General features: G+C 47.6%; 3 protein-coding genes across 4 annotated transcripts; 1 reads left to right on the top strand and 2 right to left on the bottom strand.

Annotated features, from left to right (window-relative positions):
- The first annotated feature begins 6581 nt into the window (after positions 1 to 6581).
- Positions 6582 to 7767, top strand: LOC111073168 (viral IAP-associated factor homolog). 2 transcript variants are annotated; one of them, XM_022365361.2, is made up of 3 exons: positions 6582 to 6618; positions 6676 to 6723; positions 6896 to 7767. In XM_022365361.2, exons 2-3 carry the CDS (start codon positions 6718 to 6720, stop codon positions 7610 to 7612), a joined length of 723 nt encoding a protein of 240 aa, XP_022221053.1. In that variant the 5' UTR covers positions 6582 to 6618; positions 6676 to 6717; the 3' UTR covers positions 7613 to 7767. The 2 variants fall into 2 exon arrangements, with proteins under 2 accessions (XP_022221053.1, XP_022221052.1); XM_022365360.2 differs by lacking the exon at positions 6582 to 6618 and having other exon boundaries at positions 6625 to 6723.
- Positions 7617 to 8879, bottom strand: LOC111073161 (tubulin polyglutamylase complex subunit 2). The gene is made up of 4 exons (XM_022365352.2): positions 8793 to 8879; positions 8547 to 8714; positions 8204 to 8484; positions 7617 to 8140 (listed from the first exon to the last, which is right to left on the bottom strand). The coding sequence occupies exons 1-4, from the start codon at positions 8863 to 8865 to the stop codon at positions 7775 to 7777; spliced, it is 888 nt and encodes a 295-aa protein (XP_022221044.2). The 5' UTR covers positions 8866 to 8879; the 3' UTR covers positions 7617 to 7774.
- Positions 8880 to 9075: 196 nt separating this feature from the next.
- Positions 9076 to 14777, bottom strand: LOC111073176 (anoctamin-4). The gene is made up of 13 exons (XM_041594121.1): positions 14567 to 14777; positions 13563 to 13814; positions 13317 to 13492; positions 12283 to 13251; positions 12073 to 12218; positions 11426 to 12006; positions 11143 to 11360; positions 10920 to 11084; positions 10499 to 10852; positions 10327 to 10426; positions 9877 to 10273; positions 9712 to 9802; positions 9076 to 9647 (listed from the first exon to the last, which is right to left on the bottom strand). The coding sequence occupies exons 2-13, from the start codon at positions 13738 to 13740 to the stop codon at positions 9318 to 9320; spliced, it is 3705 nt and encodes a 1234-aa protein (XP_041450055.1). The 5' UTR covers positions 13741 to 13814; positions 14567 to 14777; the 3' UTR covers positions 9076 to 9317.
- Positions 14778 to 15662: the final 885 nt, after the last annotated feature.

Genomic DNA, 15662 nt, shown 5'->3' with positions numbered 1-15662 from the left:
TCTGCTGATTTCTGTGCGCCTGGTATCTCAGATTTGAATTTAACGGTTTTCTGCCATTTGAGCGGTGGAAAGTGGAGGCAGAAAATGAGAAAAATTAGAGCGAAAAGAGAGAGCAACGAAATACAAAGAGAAACAAGAAAAACGAGAATTTAAAAATAGCAGCGACCTTTTGCTGATTTCTGTGCGCCTGGTATCTCAGATTTGAATTTAACGGTTTCTGCCATTTGAGCGGTGGAAAGTGGAGGCAGAAAATGAAAAAAATGAGAGCGAAAAGAGAGAGCAACGAAATACAAAGAGAAACAAGAAAAAGCGAGAATTTAAAAATAGCAGCGACCTTCTGCTGATTTCTGTGCGCCTGGTATCTCAGATTTGAATTTAACGGTTTTCTGCCATTTGAGCGGTGGAAAGTGGAGGCAGAAAATGAGAAAAATTAGAGCGAAAAGAGAGAGCAACGAAAAACAAAGAGAAACAAGAAAAAACGAGAATTTAAAAATAGCAGCGACCTTCTGCTGATTTCTGTGCGCCTGGTATCTCAGATTTGAATTTAACGGTTTTCTGCCATTTGAGCGGTGGAAAGTGGAGGCAGAAAATGAGAAAAATTAGAGCGAAAAGAGAGAGCAACGAAATACAAAGAGAAACAAGAAAAACCGAGATTTTAAAAATAGCAGCGACCTTCTGCTGATTTCTGTGCGCCTGGTATCTCAGATTTGAATTTAACGGTTTTCTGCCATTTGAGCGGTGGAAAGTGGAGGCAGAAAATGAGAAAAAATGAGAGCGAAAAGAGAGAGCAACGAAAAACAAAGAGAAACAAGAAAAAACGAGAATTTAAAAAAAGCAGCGACCTTCTGCTGATTTCTGTGCGCCTGGTATCTCAGATTTGAATTTAACGGTTTTCTGCCATTTGAGCGGTGGAAAGTGGAGGCAGAAAATGAGAAAAATTAGAGCGAAAAGAGAGAGCAACGAAATACAAAGAGAAACAAGAAAAACCGAGATTTTAAAAAAAGCAGCGACCTTCTGCTGATTTCTGTGCGCCTGGTATCTCAGATTTGAATTTAACGGTTTTCTGCCATTTGAGCGGTGGAAAGTGGAGGCAGAAAATGAGAAAAATAGATCGAAAAAAGAGAGCAACGAAATACAAAGAGAAACAAGAAAAAACGAGAATTTAAAAATAGCAGCGACCTTCTGCTGATTTCTGTGCGCCTGGTATCTCAGATTTGAATTTAACGGTTTTCTGCCATTTGAACGGTGGAAAGTGGAGGCAGAAAATGAGAAAAATTAGAGCGAAAAGAGAGAGCAACGAAATACAAAGAGAAACAAGAAAAAACGAGAATTTAAAAATAGCAGCGACTTTCTGCTGATTTCTGTGCGCCTGGTATCTCAGATTTGAATTTAACGGTTTTCTGCCATTTGAGCGGTGGAAAGTGGAGGCAGAAAATGAGAAAAAATGAGAGGGAAAAGAGAGAGCAACGAAATACAAAGAGAAACAAGAAAAAACGAGAATTTAAAAATAGCAGCGACCTTCTGCTGATTTCTGTGCGCCTGGTATCTCAGATTTGAATTTAACGGTTTTCTGCCATTTGAGCGGTGGAAAGTGGAGGCAGAAAATGAGAAAAATTAGAGCGAAAAGAGAGAGCAACGAAATACAAAGAGAAACAGGAAAAAAGAGAATTTAAAAAAGCAGTGACCTTCTGCTGATTTCTGTGCGCCTGGTATCTCAGATTTGAATTTAACGGTTTTCTGCCATTTGAGCGGTGGAAAGTGGAGGCAGAAAATGAGAAAAATTAGGGAAAAGAGAGAGCAACGAAATACAAAGAGAAACAAGAAAAAACGAGAATTTAAAAATAGCAGCGACCTTCTGCTGATTTCTGTGCGCCTGGTATCTCAGATTTGAATTTAACGGTTTTCTGCCATTTGAGCGGTGGAAAGTGGAGGCAGAAAATGAGAAAAATTAGAGCGAAAAGAGAGAGCAACGAAATACAAAGAGAAACAAGAAAAACCGAGATTTTAAAAAAAGCAGCGACCTTCTGCTGATTTCTGTGCGCCTGGTATCTCAGATTTGAATTTAACGGTTTTCTGCCATTTGAGCGGTGGAAAGTGGAGGCAGAAAATGAGAAAAATTAGAGCGAAAAGAGAGAGCAACGAAATACAAAGAAAAACAAGAAAAAACGAGAATTTAAAAATAGCAGCGACCTTCTGCTGATTTCTGTGCGCCTGGTATCTCAGATTTGAATTTAACCGTTTTCTGCCATTTGAGCGGTGGAAAGTGGAGGCAGAAAATGGGAAAAATTAAGATCGAAAAGAGAGAGCAACGAAATACAAAGAGAAACAAGAAAAAACGAGAATTTAAAAAAAGCAGCGACCTTCTGCTGATTTCTGTGCGCCTGGTATCTCAGATTTGAATTTAACGGTTTTCTGCCATTTGAGCGGTGAAAAGTGGAGGCAGAAAATGAGAAAAATTAGAGCGAAAAGAGAGAGCAACGAAATACAAAGAGAAACAAGAAAAAACGAGAATTTAAAAATAGCAGCGACTTTCTGCTGATTTCTGTGCGCCTGGTATCTCAGATTTGAATTTAACGGTTTTCTGCCATTTGAGCGGTGGAAAGTGGAGGCAGAAAATGAAAAAAATGAGAGGGAAAAGAGAGAGCAACGAAATACAAAGAGAAACAAGAAAAAACGAGAATTTAAAAATAGCAGCGACTTTCTGCTGATTTCTGTGCGCCTGGTATCTCAGATTTGAATTTAACGGTTTTCTGCCATTTGAGCGGTGGAAAGTGGAGGCAGAAAATGAAAAAAATGAGAGGGAAAAGAGAGAGCAACGAAATACAAAGAGAAACAAGAAAAAACGAGAATTTAAAAATAGCAGCGACTTTCTGCTGATTTCTGTGCGCCTGGTATCTCAGATTTGAATTTAACGGTTTTCTGCCATTTGAGCGGTGGAAAGTGGAGGCAGAAAATGAAAAAAATGAGAGGGAAAAGAGAGAGCAACGAAATACAAAGAGAAACAAGAAAAAACGAGAATTTAAAAATAGCAGTGACCTTCTGCTGATTTCTGTGCGCCTGGTATCTCAGATTTGAATTTAACGGTTTTCTGCCATTTGAGCGGTGGAAAGTGGAGGCAGAAAATGAGAAAAATGAGAGGGAAAAGAGAGAGCAACGAAAAACAAAGAGAAACTAGAAAAAACGAGAATTTAAAAATAGCAGCGACCTTCTGCTGATTTCTGTGCGCCTGGTATCTCAGATTTGAATTTAACGGTTTTCTGCCATTTGAGCGGTGGAAAGTGGAGGCAGAAAATGAGAAAAATTAGAGCGAAAAGAGAGAGCAACGAAATACAAAGAGAAACAAGAAAAACCGAGATTTTAAAAAAAGCAGCGACCTTCTGCTGATTTCTGTGCGCCTGGTATCTCAGATTTGAATTTAACGGTTTTCTGCCATTTGAGCGGTGGAAAGTGGAGGCAGAAAATGAGAAAAATTAGAGCGAAAAGAGAGAGCAACGAAATACAAAGAGAAACAAGAAAAAACGAGAATTTAAAAATAGCAGCGACTTTCTGCTGATTTCTGTGCGCCTGGTATCTCAGATTTGAATTTAACGGTTTTCTGCCATTTGAGCGGTGGAAAGTGGAGGCAGAAAATGAAACAAATGAGAGGGAAAAGAGAGAGCAACGAAATACAAAGAAAAACAAGAAAAAACGAGAATTTAAAAATAGCAGCGACTTTCTGCTGATTTCTGTGCGCCTGGTATCTCAGATTTGAATTTAACGGTTTTCTGCCATTTGAACGGTGGAAAGTGGAGGCAGAAAATGAGAAAAATTAGAGCGAAAAGAGAGAGCAACGAAATACAAAGAGAAACAAGAAAAAACGAGAATTTAAAAATAGCAGTGACCTTCTGCTGATTTCTGTGCGCCTGGTATCTCAGATTTGAATTTAACGATTTTCTGCCATTTGAGCGGTGAAAAGTGGAGGCAGAAAATGAGAAAAATTAGAGCGAAAAGAGAGAGCAACGAAATACAAAGAGAAACAAGAAAAACCGAGATTTTAAAAAAAGCAGCGACCTTCTGCTGATTTCTGTGCGCCTGGTATCTCAGATTTGAATTTAACCGTTTTCTGCCATTTGAGCGGTGGAAAGTGGAGGCAGAAAATGAGAAAAATTAGAGCGAAAAGAGAGAGCAACGAAATACAAAGAGAAACAGGAAAAAAAGAGAAATTAAAAAAGCAGTGACCTTCTGCTGATTTCTGTGCGCCTGGTATCTCAGATTTGAATTTAACGGTTTTCTGCCATTTGAGCGGTGGAAAGTGGAGGCAGAAAATGAGAAAAATTAGAGCGAAAAGAGAGAGCAACGAAATACAAAGAGAAACAAGAAAAAACGAGAATTTAAAAATAGCAGCGACCTTCTGCTGATTTCTGTGCGCCTGGTATCTCAGATTTGAATTTAACGGTTTTCTGCCATTTGAGCGGTGGAAAGTGGAGGCAGAAAATGAGAGAAATTATATCGAAACGAGAAGGAACGTGTGAGTCGCTTCTGGGGACGCAACTCTACTTATACCCGTACTCAGGCAGTATATACATTATTGAGCTTATGATATTTTAGAATTTTAAAATTAAAAAAAAAAAATTGTACATCTACATCTCCTCAGCTTGGAGTTTCTCGCGCACTGAACGAGGCAGAGTGTGCGAGCGAGAAAGAGAATGAGTACCGGGTCTCTTGCTGGAGGAAGTGGGGGAAGTAACTGAAATTTAATATCTTCGGCAATCTGGTAGATTGCTTAAAATTGTGGCTGCCACAGATTTTCGTTCTTTGCGGTGGTGGAAGGGGGCGGGGCGAAATTCTGAAATACACTTGTAGCAGTGTGATATCACACTGCTCTAGCTTTTATAGTCTCTGAGATCTAGGCGCTCATCAAGTGAAATATTTATTTTTCCAAATATTAAGACACATTTCAAATTGACCGCCAAACTCAATTTAGCGCACCAAAAATACTGACATTTTTCGCTCTCAATTCGTGGAGAGTTTGCAAAATTTGCTCTCAATTTGTGGAGAGTATAGAGTGTTTTTGTGGAGACTTTCCCCTCATTTTCGTGGTGTGGCAGCATGTTGCTGAAATTTTTCCCATACAAAATCAAATGTATCTTACGGGAACGCGTATGGAATAAAGATTCATTGTTGCGTCATTCCATACGCGTTCCCGTATGATACATTTGATTTGTATGGGACAAATTTCAGCAGCATGGGGAAATGGAGTAGCAGCAATGCTGTGCAACTTTAGCACGGAATGAGCAACAACATACCTTGGGAAAATTGATATTATGGACTTGAGATATTGTTTGTAATTTCAGGCTCCAAGTAATGCAGAAACTGCTCAGTCTCTTATTAAAAGACATCAACGAAATTGTGTAGCTCATGGGTACCAATAATAGGTATCAGAACCGAGATAAATGTATATATAAAACACAAAACATATGCATAGATAGGTAAAAAATAACTCAATCTTACGAAAATGCAATATTAATGTTTCAAAGCAGCCTGAAACAACAAATTTAACATCAATTAAAGGAAATAAGGTATACCAAAGCCCATACGCATAGAAGAAACTTGGTTGACCAGCAACAATGACGTTACATTTATAGGCCGTTTACACTGGGGCTGCGCAGCCTTGCGCGCCGCGACGCGTTTTTTACAGGTTAGCTGGGCCCTAGTGGTGGCGTTGCGTCAGTGTCTGATTCAGTGCGCTATTCGGTATATTCGATTGATTTTGCTCATTTTTGGTTTTTCGCCTACAGCGCACTACACCACTAATAACAACAAAAATTGTAGCAAAACAAATTTTGGCGCTAAAGTTGATTGTGCAGGTGATACTGTCATTATATACTTGACTGATTGTTTTTACATATGATTTTTCTGACCCCGAGCCATTGCACTGCTGGGACGAACTTCGGTGGTTTTCATAATTTGGAGACTCCCACAAACTCTACAATGAAGTCTTATTTTTGCACTTTTCGTCCATTTCCTGACGCTTGCTTATCGTTGTTTCTTTGTGTCTTCTGTCATCCACCCAACCAAATCGACGCACGCTCCAGTAAACGCCTTTCGCTCATGCGCAGCCGTCGTAGCAGACGCGCCCAGTGTAAAAAGGCTATTAGTCAACATTTAAGTTTTATGCTTTGGCTGTTTTTGTTTGAACCTTAATATGTAAATAATCCAATAAAAGGGACTTCTGAAAACTTGCCAATCTCTTAAAAAATTTATGTATCTATCGGATAAAATTATTTGTTTAGGGCTGAGAGTCCCAGCTAGCTGGTAATATTAAACGGAATATCAATATCGAGGAATATCAACGTCGAATGTTTTGAAAAAACAATCGATACTATCGTGATAGCTCTAATAATTATTAAAAAACCATTGAAACCTTTTAGGAACTTGTCCATTGTAAAAATTAGATGCCACCTGTCGATTTGTTTACAAATTTGTCTTCGTATTTTATAGCAGCCAATCCAAACATATCAAAAGCGCAACGACTGTAGCTCGATACTATTATGATAGTAGCAAAACTGTCGATAGTAGAGGCTATCAGTAAAATATCGATACTATCGATAGTGCCCTCGATGGTTTGACACCTGGAAAGTGAGTAATTCGGTTTTATTTTTAGTTTATACGCTTGCAGCACGTTCTTTCTCTTAGTTTTATCCACCTCACGTCGCTTTACCGCAATAGTCACTGAAAATGCAGGTAAGGCTACATTTCCACGGATGGTCAGCGCCAGCTGTGCTAGAAACTCTTCGAGTGCCACTTTTGTGGGAGTTTGCTGCAGCCATACCATATTTGGGCAGATGCGATGCAAGTCGCAGGCCAAAAATAAATGGATTGTGAATGAAAACTCATCTGGCTCGGAATTTTGCAGGACCCAAATGAAGACACCGAGTGGAATGATGTGCTGCGGGCCAAAGGAATCATCGGGCCCAAGCAGAAGGAGGCCGAAATCACAGAGGACCAGATCCAAGCCCTGATGGACGATGCGATACAGCGTCGCACAGACCTGCCACAGAGCGAGGGCCAGCGCGACAAGAAGATCGACGACATGTCGCTGGACGAGCTGGATGAGCTGGAAGACTCGGAGGACGAGGCTGTGCTGGAGCAGTACCGACAGAAGCGCATTGCGGAGATGCGCGCCACCGCCGAGAAGGCCAGGTTTGGCAGCGTGCGCGAAATCTCGGGACAGGACTATGTCAGCGAGGTCACCAAGGCCGGCGAGGGTATCTGGGTTGTGCTGCACCTGTACGCCAACGGCGTTCCGCTCTGCGCCCTCCTCCACCACCATATGCAGCAGCTGGCGGTGCGGTTCCCGCAGACAAAGTTCTTGCGCTCCGTTGCCACCACATGCATACCCAACTTCCCCGAGAAGAACCTGCCCACGATATTCATCTACCACGAGGGCGCCATGCGCAAGCAGTTCATTGGCCCCCTGGAGCTGCGCGGAGAGAAGCTGACGGTTGATGAGCTAGAGTTCATGCTCGGCCAGGTGGGCGCCGTCTCCACCGAGATAACCGAGGATCCCAGGCCCCAGATTAGGGACAAGTTGCTGGCTGAATTGGAGGACAAGAGCTCGGACTTTTACTGACGCCCCTAAGTACCCCATCCCCATCCTCATCCACTCAAACTAACTTCAGAGATGATCTGTGGGGCCGTCGTCTGGAGATTTCTGTTGTAGCATTTATGTTTCGTTGCCGTCTTGTGCTTTTTCTTCGCCAATAAACCTTTACTTTTCTACACGAATCCGGATTCACTTATTACTCTGCTTGGCATTGCTGGCCGCCGCCGTCTTGGCCACGCTCTTGGGCTTGCCCCGGAATATGTTCGGATCGATGATGTTGTACGGGTGCTCGCAGGCCGGATTGAGGATGCGGCCGCGCCTCACCTCGTGCTCCTCGAGCAGGTGGGGGGCTAGCAGGAGGAAAAGCTGCTCGGTCCACGAGGGCAGGCCGAAGCTGGAGAAGCACAGCTCCCAGTAGGGCAGTCCCAGGTGGGCGATGGACATCCGCAGGTACTCGCTGAAGGTCTCTGCCAGAAACTGCCAGCTCAGGGTGTTCAGCTCCAGCAAATAGAACTTGGGATTGTTCGAGCTCGTCGACTCGTACAACATGCACACCTGGACGAAACGGAAACCATGTCAGCATATGGAATCTCAGCACCCAAAAGAGCTCCCCATCACCTTCGCCATCTCGTTGATGTTGTTGATCTCGAATATCTTGGACTTGGCCGTTATGGTTGGCGTCGCGTTTCCCCACTTGTCTTTGCCCGTGCCACTGGAAGCATTCGGCATTGCCAGGGGCAGAAGATTGGCCGCCGAACTGGAGCCAGTTGCCGAGAGGTCCTGAGCCGGCGGATGAGCAACGCCACTGCTTGAGTGCGTCGTCTCGATGTTCTCCCGCAGAAGGGTCACCTGCAGCAGGTGCGGGAAATAGATGTGTCCCACGCGGCGAATGTCATTGGCTGTCGTGTGGTGGAAACGGGGAGATGTGTAGGAGCATGGGATGCTGGGATGCGCTACTTACGCGCGTACTGATAGCTCCAGTTAAGCACGAATCCGTCGGTGGACAGGTAGAACTTCTTCATGTCTTCCGGCAGGTAGACGCAGTGCCTCTGCTCCCAGTTCACCACCTGGCAGGCGGTCAGTGGCTGTCGTCGCTCCAGGCTCACATTGCAGACCCGCGGCACGGTCGCTGGCCGTGCATGAGGGTTTAAGGACGTTAGAGGAGCGCTGGCTGGATGTGATGGGCATTCAATCGGTGAATACTCACAGAGCGTCTTTATGAGGCCCAGCGTCAAGTTTTCGTAGAATGCATCTTCCGGCGAGAGTTTCTTGTTCATCATTAAATAATTTTCGCCATACAAAAAATTGTGTTCACTTGAACGTATCAGAACTGTGTTGCTGTCTATTACTTTTCCGATTGATTTCGAGCAAACAAACCCCGGCTGGAAACGTGTTGTGTTGGAAACGGCTGGGTCAGCGGGGTGGCTAGCCCATTCCTGCTTATAATCGTTGTCTAACTGGCAGAACCCTTTTAGATTCGACATCAATCGACTTACAACATTCAAAAGGATTTATTTACAAGTAGCATGAGATCGGTAAAGCTACAAACATAACCAGTGGACGGACAGTCGACATTTAATAATAATTTGCGAATGGGGGGAAAAGGAGTTCCATTGACATGATGGAGGTGATTATGTTTCTTGGATGTTTACTCGGCACTGCTCGTGGTCTGCCGGTTACGGTCTCATCTCTTGCTCGACACGTTGGCCTCGCTCTCGGCCTCCTCCTCGTGTCAGGATACCTCCCAGACGGTGGACTCTACCGACCGTCGAGGCCGTGCGGCCACCTCCACATGGGCATCGAGTCCGTCGCTGAGCCGACTGAAGCGGCGTGCCCAGCTGCCGCGATTGGATCCCTGGCTGCCGGCCGCCACCGACGTCCGGTTGCTGGCATCGCGGAACAGGCTCATGATGTCCTGGCTGTCGCCCTGCGCGCGCTTGATGCCGTGCTGGTACTTGGCCTCCTTGGCCAGCAGCTGTTCGCGCTGCATCTGCGTCTTCACCTCGGACGGCACATCGGGTATGATGAACTGCATGATGCCAGTGATTACAAACACAACATGCTGTTTTGCGGGAAAAGGAGAATTAGGCTACAGTCCTTGCATTGGCAGGACTCCAACTACTGACCTCAAAAACCACAACGAAGGCTAGACGAGCGGCAAACACGTGCCAGTAGTGGGGGCTCAGGCCATACGGTTCGTAGTCCTTGGGGCCGTTCCTGCAAGCGGATTATAAATGGTTGAGAGCAGCAGTGGGGGAGATACGGGAGGATGATGTTGATAGATAACCTACCGATAGCCCCGATATTGACAGGTGTCTGGATCGCGCTCACTGACCGTGGCGCCCCACTCCTCCTTGTAGTCGGAGGTGTTGAATATGGAGAGCGAGTGCTCGATGTAGCCGGCCAGGGTGTGGGTCTCCGAATAGACAAATTTGTAGACCATTCGCGGTATAAAGTCGCTGGTGTAGGCAATCACGAAGGCGTTCGAAACGACGGCCGTGTAGGTGATGATGCGCAGGATGCCGTACCAGGCGCCGATATCCTCGACACGCTCGGCCAGTGGTCGCCTGGCCTGCGTCACCATCTTGTATGCGTCCAGCCGGATCTCGGCCACGTTGTTGAGGAGCGCAAAGAGCGGGGCCAGAGGAAAGGCCGCCACAAACAAAGTGACGAAGCCATATTGCAGAACTAATTTTCAAGAGATTAGACATATGGCTAGCACCTTCTAGGACGCTACTCACTCATCTCCAGGTACTCGTCGAAGAGGGCCAGGCGACCCGGATCCTGCATATGATAGTCCTGCTCCCAGGCCATGTGCAGATGCGACTCGTCCTTAGTCGCCTGGAAAGTGAAATAAAAAGAGCAATGCAAATGGAAATGGAATGATCCACCCCCGCCGAGCCGATTGATTACCTGTTTGTGCTTCCGCTGACGCCACCAGTTCCAGAACTTGGGGAACAGATACTCCATAAAGTTGTTCCAGCATTGCTTGCCCACCATGATGATGGCCAGTTGTATGCAGAGCTCCGACAGGCATCCCGCCGGATCACAAATATCGTTTTTCAGGCGGAAAAACTGACTCCGACGCGCCTGATCGTCCCCAGGATAGTCGAAGAAGCGGCCCTTGAAGAAGGCAATGTAGATGAGCGACGAGTAGAAGTTCATGAACTCAAAGAAGAAGATCTTGAACGTATAGGAGTCCTCGTACTCGGTGTGGGTGCGCAGATTCTCCAAATTCGTTAGCTTGATTGCCATTCGATGGTAGATCTGTGCATGAAAAATGTAACCGTGGATCAATGCCGAACTCTACTTGGACTTTAGTATCAAGACTCACTCGTGTGAGTATCATTATGACCACCAGATTGATCAATGCGGCCGTGACACTGGTGAAAAGTTTGGCATGCTCCTTCACGAAGAATCCACCGCCGCCATAGATGACAGACACCAGCGTAATGCGGTACAGGATGGTGCCTAAGACAGCTGACAGGACCACGGAGATCTATATAACAGGAGTGAATGCGGAATCGTTGAATTATAATTGTAATCTGAGCACTCACCATAAAGAGCACAGCACTGCCGGTGACAACGAATCGAATGGCCCGGTTCCAGGTGGACATGTAGGGCTCCTTTTCGCGTGTGACGGGATTCATGCGGAATGTGGTCGCATTGGTCTCGAATTCGGGTCGGTTCTCCTCATCCATGTCCACGTTGTGCAGATCCCACTCCCACACAAGGACCGACTGCTTGCGTTTCCATAGCTCCAGAAAGGTGGTGGCTGTTGGCAAGACATGACTCATTCCCTGATCCACACAATTGGGACATTGTGGAGGCGGCACTTACCCCAGAATGACATGAATATGGCAAAGAACACAGTGGAGGGATTGTCAAACAGGTAAGTGAGACGTGAGAAGAGGCAGGAGTCTGACAGACTCTGGTAGCTGCACGCCTTGTCACAGAGCGGGCAGAGGGTGATGTTGCCGGGTCCCAAATCGTTGCATATCTCCTTGCTGGGCGTGTTGTCCTCCGACTCCAGGGTGGCCAAGCCGTAGATGAAACAGAGAGTGCCCACCACGGAGGGATACACCAGCATCTCGGTGTAGAAGCCGAGCCAGCAGAAGTACAGCGCTATCTTGTCCCCAAAGTACTTGCGCACCAGGCACAGCGGCTGCTTCTTGTACCACTGCGAGGGATGTGCCCAGGTCTGGTAGAGCACCCGCCTGTCCAGGGAGATGCCGCTGGAGTGCGGCCGATCGTAGCGCCCTTCGTGCAGCGGGAAGCAGCCCAGATAGGTGCCATCGTTCATCAGCCGCCGTATCCCACTCCGATCGGTTTCGTCGTAGGGCGTGCGTATCAGCACCTGCATGACCATCAGGGAGCGCTGGGCACTGGTGAAGGCCGTGGCCCGATCCTTGACGATGAATCTACATACATACGGATCTATTGTACGGAACTTGCTCTAGAAAATACCCAAAAATAACACAACTTACTGCTCTTCGGGGTTTCCATTTGCTGTGGCTCTTTTGAAGGTTGTCTCTCCCTCCAGCAAGCTCTGATCGAGCTGAATCTTTTTGGTCAGGCGCTGCCATACCTCCCTCCAGTACTGCACATTCCGCAGGACCACATTCTCCTCATCCTGCAACAAAGGAGCATCAGAATTGCAGCGCTGCATGCAGCATACGCCTGCGGCGAATACGTACCCAGGATGGCTTCACGGATATGGTAATGAAGCGTTTGATGGGCAGCTTTAGGTTCATGACCTCGGCGAGTCTGGTTTCCAGGCGCCAAGGCAGATGGATTTTAAGGAAAAAGGTTTTCTCGTTGAACGACTGCGACTTGTCCTCCAGCTCCACTTCGAGGCCCTCCTTGACCAGGTTCTCCATGAAGCTGCGCCTGAGGTCGCGCCGACGGGCCTCCGCCTCCGTCATGACACCCAGATCCTCTTCCTCCCAGGCCAGCACCATGTCCACCTTCCGCCGCCCGTCGCGAAACATGAGTGACTCGGGATCGAGCCCCTCCCGGTCCTGCTTGCTGATGCGTCGCCGCTCGTCGCCCGAGTCACCCGTAATGCTGTTGCTCTTGCTCGCCTTCCGGCTGCCGTAGTAGCTGCCGCTGATGCTGCTCGTAGTGTCGGAGGCCTTGCGCTCAGTGGGCATTAGCTGCCGGTAGCCAAACTGGTCGGCCAACACGTTGGAGTGCGAGGACTCCATGACCTCGTACGACTGATTCACCCGGTCCTCCGAGCTCGACCTGTTACCGCCCAGGGTGGAGCTCAGATTAAGTGCCAGCGTGCGGCGCATGGCTGTGCCCGGAATATCCTCGTCATGACTACCGACAATCTTCGGGCCAAAGGCCTGCGTGGGACTGGGCTCTGCCGAGTCCCCCTCCAGGTGGGTGGGCAGCGGCATGGCAATTGAGTTTGATTTTTGGTACAAGGAGCCGTTGCTGGCTCGCACCACAGAGGCGTTAAGCCACTTTTCCGTGTAGGCCGCCGAATTGGCCCGACAGGCGCTCGCCTCCGTGCGCTTGGACCTCGGCAGGATCGGAGTGGCAGGCTTGGCCACCACGGCGGGAGTGCTCTCCGGCTGGTTCGGGTTCGTCAGGTAGTTGTAGATGCCGTCGGCTCTATCTCGCCCTGATTCCATTATGCCCAGGTGTGGATCGGGCTCCTGTGGGAGACGGCAGCTGTAATGGATGGACTGGACATGCCACAGACATCTAGCGGTGCACTCACCCCATAGCCGATCAGTCGGCCTGCCACAATGCCGCTGTCCTGGCTGAGGCGTCGCGGTCGCAGCTTGGTCTGGCTGTGGCGGATCATGCGCTCGCTCTTGGCCGGACTGGACATCACATCACGCTGTGAGGTCGTCTCAGGACGTGGACTGCGCAGCGTTGGCACCGAAAGGAATCCTGTGTGGGGGAATCGATTACATCCATCGCCTGTGTGGACTCTGATCAATGGAGGGGGGGATGCACTCACGGGGGAACTGAAATATCAACTGCTCGCTGGGCTGGTCGCACTCCTGGGCTGTGCTGCGGATGAGATCCTCTCGTGAGCTGGCAGCCGTTATCGGAGCGGTGCTCTCCTCATCCACGCTGTCGATGCGTATCTGAAATATGTGGGACTTGTCGCCAGAGCGCTCTCCGGGACTGCTCATTGTGGTACGCTACGCTTGGCTATCGGTTTTCGCTCGTCCTGTCCGCTGGCCAATGGGGATGGGGTCATGGAATTCTGTGGAGCACAATTGTACAGTTGAAGAGCCAGCAGGATGTGCCAGTATCTAATTTGGAGCACAGCTGCTCCAGTACCCATGATAAAATATTTAAGGTTTGCTTCGGTTTGCTGACTCTCGAAACCGAACGGAGAAGAAGTATTCAAAAGTTGGAATGTGATGGGGGTGGGGGAGGGGGACAATGCATAAGCCTGTGTCCTGCTGCGGTGTTAAAAATTCATGGATATTTGTACTACGGCCCTCGAGTGGCTATTCATATTCGTATTTGTATCTTCATTTGCCAGCAACGACCCAATCAGAGGCGTACTCCTACTCACGCACACGACATTGTCGACATTGACCCACGAATTCTTCCCTCCCGCTCGGTTCGGTTCGGCTCGGTTCGTTTCTGGTCTGGATTCTTTCTATTTGTATTTGTATTTGTCCAGCTTGATGAGAGTTTACGGACCTGTACAGAGTGACCGGACATTAGTCAATGCACTGTGGGAGCAGCTCCACTTGACTCGCAAAGGTTAGGCAAACAAACTTGTTGCTGGCGGACCCCGCACCCCCTGCCCGTGCGTTCGAATGACAAGTGCTCTAGATAATTGCCCCAGATTATTACTGGATATATGTACATACATATATGTATATGAGACATTGGGGGTGTTCTACAAGTTTTACGAGTTGTACGAGTTGTACGAGTTGTACGAGAACTTGCCCCAAAACATATCTTGGGCCCAGGGAGAGACAAATGAATCCGTACTCGTACCTGGACTACTAATAGGCGTGCGACGGTCTCGAAATGTCAGCGCTGGTTGGCAGTTGTGCATAGTCCCATGCCATTGAAGTAATCACAACAATTGAAGGATTATTGATCGCTCCTGTCCAGCTTGTTCCCAGCCAAATGTGTGTAGCACTCGAAGTAACAATCGATTATTGATTTGCAGTCATGCACTCGGATGCAGCTCTTAGTTCCACAATCTGCGAATATTCCAATGATCTATTGCGCTGCGCTTGCAGCAGTGGGGCACTATTGATTTTGTATGTCCGTAAGCACTATCCTCAAAATCAATTTTCATATTATCCAGGCGCACTGCGCTCGCATGTCCCATCCGTATTAGTCCCCCGCACTTGACTTAACACTTTCCGCCCTGCATATGGGTATGGTCTGGTCTGGTCTGGTCTGGTTGGAGTGTTCCGACTGTTCCGATGTGTCCGGCTCCAGCACTCGCGCACGAATGACCACAGCAATCCAACTGTCTCTGTCCCTGGTGTCAATGGTCGTTGACGACCTGCACAGGATATCGGCATGCCTGGATAGATAATCACGGTTGTACATACTTCTTGCTGTTTCTGTTTCTGTTTCTGTTTCAATATGGGGGCTCTCTCGTTGAACAGTAAAACGAGCGCTGGGAGGGACTGGGACCTTCGCCCACACGAATATCCTATTAATATGGGGCCTCGTGTTGGTTATTCGTGATAAGTTTCTAATTTTAAATCAGGTCTAGTAACGCTTCCCCTCCAGTATCTTTGGACTACTTTCTGTGAATGACGTCAGTTGCCTTGGGGCGGGGCTAAGGATACTCGCAAGACTCGTCCATCTGTTTGTGATGGAATAAGTCATATGAGGCAAGAGGTCTTGGAATATATGCCTCAAATTGCGATTGTTCCCCTGGCTGGGTATTCAATTCGTGACCACAAAAATAGCCTCGCAGCAGGGGTCCCTTATGCAGCCAGTTCTATTATTCTCGTGCGAGGAATCTATTTTGATTTTCAATGTACGATGTACGTACGTCATTAATAGCGCCATTTCGAGTGTTGGGTGCGTGCCTTGAGTGGCACCACCTATAGATAGGAGTACTCGT

Source organism: Drosophila obscura, unplaced genomic scaffold (assembly GCF_018151105.1).
Source record: "Drosophila obscura isolate BZ-5 IFL unplaced genomic scaffold, ASM1815110v1 contig_208, whole genome shotgun sequence".
Lineage (NCBI taxonomy): Eukaryota > Metazoa > Arthropoda > Insecta > Diptera > Drosophilidae > Drosophila > Drosophila obscura.
The sequence above is the reverse complement of the archived record's forward strand: the minus strand, read 5'-3'. Positions and strand labels throughout refer to the sequence as shown.

Bases quoted from the DNA above. Each gene is read 5' to 3' on its own strand.
- LOC111073176 (XM_041594121.1), bottom strand. From the start codon at position 13,740: ATGAGCAGTCCCGGAGAGCGCTCTGGCGACAAGTCCCACATATTTCAG. The intron at 13,493-13,562 runs GTGAGTGCATCC...TCCCCCACACAG, and splicing joins GTTGATATTTCAGTTCCCCC to GATTCCTTTCGGTGCCAACG. The intron at 13,252-13,316 runs GTGAGTGCACCG...CGTCTCCCACAG, and splicing joins GCCGACTGATCGGCTATGGG to GAGCCCGATCCACACCTGGG.
- LOC111073161 (XM_022365352.2), bottom strand. From the start codon at position 8,865: ATGATGAACAAGAAACTCTCGCCGGAAGATGCATTCTACGAAAACTTG. The intron at 8,485-8,546 runs GTAAGTAGCGCA...ACCACACGACAG, and splicing joins CTGGAGCTATCAGTACGCGC to CCAATGACATTCGCCGCGTG. The intron at 8,141-8,203 runs GTGATGGGGAGC...CGTTTCGTCCAG, and splicing joins ACATCAACGAGATGGCGAAG to GTGTGCATGTTGTACGAGTC.